This window comes from Crocuta crocuta, unplaced genomic scaffold (genome assembly GCF_008692635.1).
Source record: "Crocuta crocuta isolate KB4526 unplaced genomic scaffold, BGI_CrCroc_1.0 scaffold647, whole genome shotgun sequence".
NCBI classification, from domain to species: domain Eukaryota; kingdom Metazoa; phylum Chordata; class Mammalia; order Carnivora; family Hyaenidae; genus Crocuta; species Crocuta crocuta.
Window position 1 is genome coordinate 1,272,025 of NW_027531286.1, and position 6,390 is coordinate 1,278,414.

General features: G+C 62.3%; 1 protein-coding gene across 1 annotated transcript; it reads right to left on the bottom strand.

Annotated features, from left to right (window-relative positions):
• Positions 1–313: 313 nt before the first annotated feature.
• Positions 314–2,657, bottom strand: LOC144237718 (aldehyde dehydrogenase family 3 member B2-like). The gene is made up of 6 exons (XM_077771410.1): positions 2,553–2,657; positions 2,221–2,341; positions 1,828–1,957; positions 1,392–1,584; positions 749–848; positions 314–498 (listed from the first exon to the last, which is right to left on the bottom strand). Exons 1-6 carry the CDS (start codon positions 2,628–2,630, stop codon positions 314–316), a joined length of 807 nt encoding a protein of 268 aa, XP_077627536.1. The 5' UTR covers positions 2,631–2,657.
• Between the last annotated feature and the right edge of the window lie 3,733 nt (positions 2,658–6,390).

A 6,390-nucleotide genomic window follows, 5' to 3' on the forward strand; every position in this document is an offset into this window, starting at 1 on the left:
AAGAAACGGCTCTGTATTTTGGGAGTCTAATTATAGGTCTGATACAAGGGAGTCCTTTCTAACCACAAGATCCCCATCACCAGATGTATCCGAGCCGAGTCAGGAGACTGCAGATGAGGACTCTGGCCCTGAAAATGGCGGGACCATCGGCCCCCAGGCACTGCCCAGCCAGAGGTCTGTTGAGACAAAGGTCCAAGGAAAGGATCTTTGCCCTCCGGGCAGGATCCCCACCTTTCAAGCACCTCACTGAACACCTGTGCAGCGGCAGCACAGAGGGGCCGTGGAGGCAGGGTGCTGGAGGGGCACAGGGTGCTCACAGAAGGGTGCAGCTCTGGGAGCGCAGGGACCAGCTGATGAGCTGCTCTTTGGTGTTAGTATAGGGCGGGTACCGGATATCATTGAGCTTCTCCAGGCCTGAGTGGGAGAGCAGGCAGGCGCGGTGGTGGGAGAAGGTGTCGAAGGAGAACTTGCCGTGGTACCTTCCCATCCCGCTGTTACCTGCGTGGGCATGGAGGGGAGGGTCCTGAGGCCCAGTCTCCTGACCAAGCGGGAGCCCACCGCTGGCAAGGACCTCAGGGAAAGCCCAGCCACTCTAAGAGCCATTGTGCAGATAGGGAAACTGAGGCCTTGAGAGACCCAGAGCCAAGATGAAGAGAGTGAAGGCGAAACCAGGCCGTCCGGGGTTGGGAGTACCAACCCAGGCATCCCTGGGAGTGGGGGCTGGAGGGTAGAGGGGGGCAGGCCTCACCGACTCCCCCCAGCGGCAGGGACGTCAGAGTCAAGTAGATGAAGCCCTCGTTGCCTCCGAAACTGCCGCTGCTGGTCTGTTCCAGTATCTGGTTCACTACCTGGGGGAGCAGGGGGTGGTGGCCGGTGGTGGGCTTGTGGTCGGGGAAGAAGGCTCGGGCCCCAGACCGTTCCACAGGGAGCAGAGGAGCCTCCTTTGTTCCCATCTTCTACTGAGACGCGTCCCCTCTGAGCCCCTGCCACACGGAGGGGGCCCGGGACTGTGAGAAGTGACAGTAAGCACCAACCATGCACTGGCAGCAGCCGTGTCCCTCTGCCTGTTGGGGCCCACCCCCCTTCGGGCCTCTGCTCGCCCCCCAGAGCCTCTGTGCAATTTAGGAGAAGGGCGCTCTGGCCAGGCCAGAGAGAAAAAGGCACTTCTTTGTCTAGGTGGTGGCTGCCCCACCCAGGGCGGCCGGCCGGCCAGCCACGCGTCTGGCAAGTTTTCGGCCCTCCCAAGCCCTCTCTGCTAGGAGCTTTGGGCAGGGGACCATTGGCCAAGTGGTGCTGCCCTAACCCTCCCAGGGTGGCCTGTGACGGGGGAGGTCACCAGTCTGCACCTTTTTAAAGCCCCCGTCTTGTCCCAGCGCCGCCCGAGCCCCCACCTGTTTGCTGTTGGAGAAGGCGTACAGGGCCAGGGGCTTCTCCCGACGGTTGATGAAGTCGATGGCCTCGTCCAGGCTCCTCACGTTCACGATGGGCAGGATGGGTCCGAAGATCTCCTCCTGCATCACCGGCTCCGTCTCCTCCACGTCCACCAGCACCGTGGGGGCTGCGGGCGCAGGGGGCGGCTCAGCCCTGGGGAGGGGGCCCTCGGGCAGGGCTCAGGGACCTTCTGGGGAAGACGGTGTCCCCACAGCCCCCGGGAAGGACCGGGAGGCCGGCCGGGGCCGAGGTGGAGCGCCAGCATCTCCGAACNGGGACGCCGGGGCGGGGCACGCAGGGCTGACCCGATGACAGGCGGGGGTCCCCAGGGGACAGGGGACTCTGTGATCCCCACCCCTGTTTCACCCAGAGGGAAAGAGGCTGCAGGGGCGGGACCCGGCCTGACCACACACCGCGGGGGCCTGCCCGGCCCTGTTCACCTGGTCCAGGTATTGGGGCAGCATGTCGGCCAGGACCTTCTCGGTGCTTCTGCTGAACTCCGATGGCTTCAACACCACGCAGTTCCCTGCAGGCCAGGGCAGGGCAGGGGGAGCGCTGGGAGAGCTGCAGCCCCTCCCGCCTCGTCTCACTCTCCTTTCAGGTGAGGAATCTGGCTCAGAGAGGTGACTGACAGGCCCAAGGCCCTACAGCCCGTGGGGTGGGGGGGGACAGGTGGGAAGCAGGTTTTCTTGGCCACTTACTGCCAGCTCCCTGCTCACTGGCTCTGTGGGCACCGTGAGGCCCGAGGGCGGGGACCGCGGACAGCAGGAAGGTGGAAGCCACTCTCACCTGCGGCGAGGGCGCCCACCAGCGGCACCAGGGTCAGGTTCACGGGGTAGTTCCAGGGGGCGATGATGAGCACCAGGCCGAAGGGTTCTTTCCGGATGAAGGCGGAGCCCAGCTGTGTGAACTGCCATGCAGGAGGCAGGGTGAGGCATTGGCGCTGCCAGGAACACCCCAAGACCACCCCCAGTGTCCTCAAGCTCCCGTGCAGTGACGTCCCCAGGAGGAGACAGAGGTCCCGAGAGCATCGGCGGCTTGCCGTGGGTCAGGGCTGGTGAAGAGGCCTGTGCGGAGCTGCCGCTGGGCACCCCCTCCCCCGGTGGGGTCAGCTGGCTCACCAAGTTCTTGGTCACGGGCTCGTCCTTCATCCAGGTGGTCAGGTTCTTGAGCGCCAGGTCGATCTCGTTCTCACACATGATGAGCTCGGATATGTCTGCATCGAAGGCTGACTGCAGTGGAGATAGGATTCAGGGGTCAGGCTGGGGCAGGGCGGGGAGGGGATCTAGCGCGTGGGGTCCCCAAGAGTCCTCACCCCGGGATGTGGAGATAGTCCGCGAGGAGCTGCCCCGTGACGGGTGAGGAGCCTGGGCCCCCGGGACAGGTGGCCTGGGCTCCAGCTGCCCCTCTGCCACTTCTCGGCCGTGTCTTAACCCCTGTGCACCCCAGTGTCCCCATCAGTGACATGGGGACCATGCCTCACAGGTTTGTGTGCATTAATGTTGTAGGGTGCCTATGCCATACTGCGTGCCCGGGAAGGGTCTGCGGAACAATACAGGGGTGAGGGGGGGACCCNGCCACCCATCAGGGCTCACGATCACTCCTGCAGGGACTCGCGTGTGACCCCAGGGCGCCAGGGCCGCCCCAGCGCGCATCCGACGTGTGCATCCCCCCCCACGCGTGTGCCTGGCTCCCCTCCAGCCACGGCACCAGGCCGCAAGCAACACTGAGAAGCAGGGACTCAACGGAGGACACAGAGGGCCCCCTCTGGGCCCAGGCCAGGGTCTCTGAGGGTTCTTAACAGAACTTCTGCACTGGCCCGTGGGGAAAGCGAGGCCAGGTGAGCCACAGGTGCCCGTGGCATAAGGAGAGCTCCGTGTCTGCTCTGGGGACGTGGTCTTGGAAGGAGGCTCTCAGAGCGAGGAGCAGAAGAGCCTTCTGGTTGGTGGAGCTGACAGCCTGGGGCGTCGAATCCCTCTGGGCTGTAGCCAGCCGGCCCAAGGGAGCCCCCGCAGGGCTGACGGTAGTGGGGGTTGCAGGGGCCAGGAGGAAGGGGCCCAGCAGAGGGGGTGGATTCCCTAGACACAGAGCAAAAGGGGGTTCTGGGCACCCCAACCCAGAGGCTACAAGATCGTACGACTCATGTGCATCTCCGTGTCTTTCTGTGTCTCTGTCTGTCCGTGTGTGTGTCTCTATCTCTCTGTGTGTCTGTGTGTATGTCTGTGTGTGTCTCTGTCTGTCCGTGTGGTCTTGGGCTGTCCTCTGCCCTCAGCGGTATCTCGCAGGCTGGAGCCCAGGACCTCAGAGCGTTGGCCGTGGACGAGACGGGGCTCAGCATCTCCTCTCGCCTGGGCTCCTGCAGGCCAGCAGGCCCCGCCGTGCCTCCGCCACTCCCAGGGGCTCAGGCCGGGCAGTCCTTCTCTCTGAGCCTCAGTCTCCTCATCTGGGAAGTGGGAATAGCACTCCTCTGAGGCGCACACAGCACCGGCCTGGGGCCGTGGTTACTATTCTCGGAAGCAATAACACAAGGAAAGCAACTAGTGCCCAGCTCAGTGGGTGGTCCCGGCGGAGAAATTCGGGGGGACGGGACCAGATGCTGCGCTGCACGTGTTCCCAGGCAGGGCCTGCAGACGCCCCCCTCCCCGTGGCGGTGAGGCCATCACTTGTGGCACCGTCCACTCCCTTCCGTGGCCGCAGGGGCTCTGTACCCAGCAGATACAGCCCACGGTAGCTGCTCAGTAAAAGACTTGTCCCTGTCATGGGCTGGAAGGGGCCCAGGTCACACCCCCCCACAGCTAGCCCCGGTGGTGGGGGGGGACTGACTGTGTCCCACCTAGACCGCAGCCCCAGGCCGCAGAGGCCTGTTTCCTTCTGAGCACTTCCTGAAGGGGTGAGGCCTGAGTGGACCACAGCACTGCCCACCCTCAACCCCAGAGTTGGCCTGGAGCCCCTTCGGGGCCACCCCAGAGCTCTGCCTGGAATGCCAGCATCGCCCTCCCTCGCCCAGCTCTCCTTGCCTGGCGTTCAGACAGCTCCTGGTCCCACCAGCCCTGCTCTAACTTTGTCCATGGCTCCCTAGTACCTCTCTAGGGTCAAAAGCCTCAGCGCTGACTCAAGGCCCAGAGTGGAGGAGTCTGGGAGGGGTTATGGCACCCAGGTGTCCTGACGTCCATCCCAAGATCCTGGCACCAGCCAATCATACCTCTTCCAGGTGAGGCAGGCAGAGCAAGTGTTCTCTGCTTTTCTCAGCTGTCATGGTCTGTGTCCCCATTGTGCACCCCTGGAGTGCTTGGGGACAATCTCAGGCTCGGCCTGTCCGTGGCCAGACCTCCAGCCCCATCCCCACTGTTGCCCCGTAAGTGAGGAAACAGATAGCTGGGTGGGGGCTGGAGCTGCCAGCTGGCTCTTGCTTCCCACCCAGGGTGCCTCCTTGCCCTGCCTCCCCCGCTGTAGGGGACACGGCCCCAGGCCTTGCTGACAAGAAACTCCCCTCTGCTTCTCAGGCAGGCTTTGCCCGGCCCAGGCCCCACAGGTGACCTCAGCAGACTTGGTCAGCCCTTCTGGACCTCACAGTCTAAACATGGAAGATCAGGGCGCCCGGGGGGCTCAGTAGGTGGAGCGTCCGACTTAGGCTCAGGTCTTGATCTCACGGTTTATAAGTTCAAAGCCCACGTCGGGCTCTGTGCTAACAGCTCGGAGCCTGGAGCCTGCTTCGGATTCTGCGTCTCCCCTTCCCTCTCTGCCCCTCCCCTGCTAGTGCTCTTTCTCTGTCTCAAAAATAAACGTTAAAAAAAAAGGGGGGGGGGCGCCTGGGTGGCTTAGTCGGTTAAGCCTCCGATTTTCACTTAGGTCATGATCTCGTGGTTTGTGGGTTCGAGCCCCGCGTCGGGCTCTGTGCTGACTGCCAGCTCAGAGCCTGGAGCCTATTTCAGAGTCTGTGTCTCCCTCTCTCTCGGACCTTCCCCTGCTCTCTCTCTTTCCTAAAAATAAATAAACATATTAAAAAAAAAGAAACACGAAAGGACAAGGACACTGAAAACAATTTGCAAACATGAACAGGTGTGGCACGGGCTCTGAGGGGCCAGCCAAAGACGCCCCCCCCAGCGGGATCCAGCCGTCCTGGGGAAGGGGCGGGGGCAGAGCCTCTCGGGGGGCATGTGCCCAGGTTTTGAGAAATAAGACATAGCTGGTGCCAGGAGGTGAGTGCTTGGCATGAGTCATCTCTGTTGAGCCTTGAGGGTTTTATTATTGCCCCATTGGAAGGAAGAGGAAACCGGGGCTCTGAGCGGTGACCTGATTTGCCCTCCTCGTGGCTGCTGTACGGTGGCTTCCGTCCCCATCTGTGTGTCTCCCGGCCCCTCACCCCAGCAGCACTGAGATGAGACCCTGCCCTGAGGTGGACCCTGTTTTCATTGACTTCCTAGCATCTCTCTGCATCATTCCATAGTAAGCTTGCAATACTTCCAGAAGCAGAAAGAAACATCAGTAAGTGTCGCTTTTACAACCATATATCAAAGACAGCTCTGGCCTTGCCTCCCGAGAAGCTTCCCCTTTTCCTCTCCTGGCTCCCCACCACCCCCATCCCAGTCAGTCCACCTGCTGCCTCCTCCCTGAGCCTGGGAGCTGGGATCTGTCCCATCGTCCCGGGGCCAGAGCACACAGGCCAGGAGGGAGGGTTCCTCCGACGGTGCTCCGGGGAGCCTGCCTGTCCCGGGGGAAGAGTGAGATCCAGTCAGAANGAGCAGAGAGAGGGAATCACAGAACCTGAAGCAGGTTCCAGGCTCCGAGCCAACAGCACAGAGCCCAACGCGGGGCTCCAACCCAAGGACCGCGAGTTCATGACCTGAGCTGAAGTCAGCCGCCCAAACGACTGAGCCACCCAGGCGGCCCATGGTTCTAAATTCTAGTTCAAATATCTCGCTTATATCTGTGTTGATTAATCCCCTGTCATTTCTTCCT

Bases quoted from the DNA above. Each gene is read 5' to 3' on its own strand.
- LOC144237718 (XM_077771410.1), bottom strand. From the start codon at position 2,630: ATGTGTGAGAACGAGATCGACCTGGCGCTCAAGAACCTGACCACCTGG. The intron at 1,958-2,220 runs GTGAGAGTGGCT...CCTGGCCTGCAG, and splicing joins GGTGGGCGCCCTCGCCGCAG to GGAACTGCGTGGTGTTGAAG. The intron at 1,585-1,827 runs GTCCCGCCCCTG...CCCCCTCCCCAG, and splicing joins GCGGTGTGTGGTCAGGCCGG to GGCTGAGCCGCCCCCTGCGC.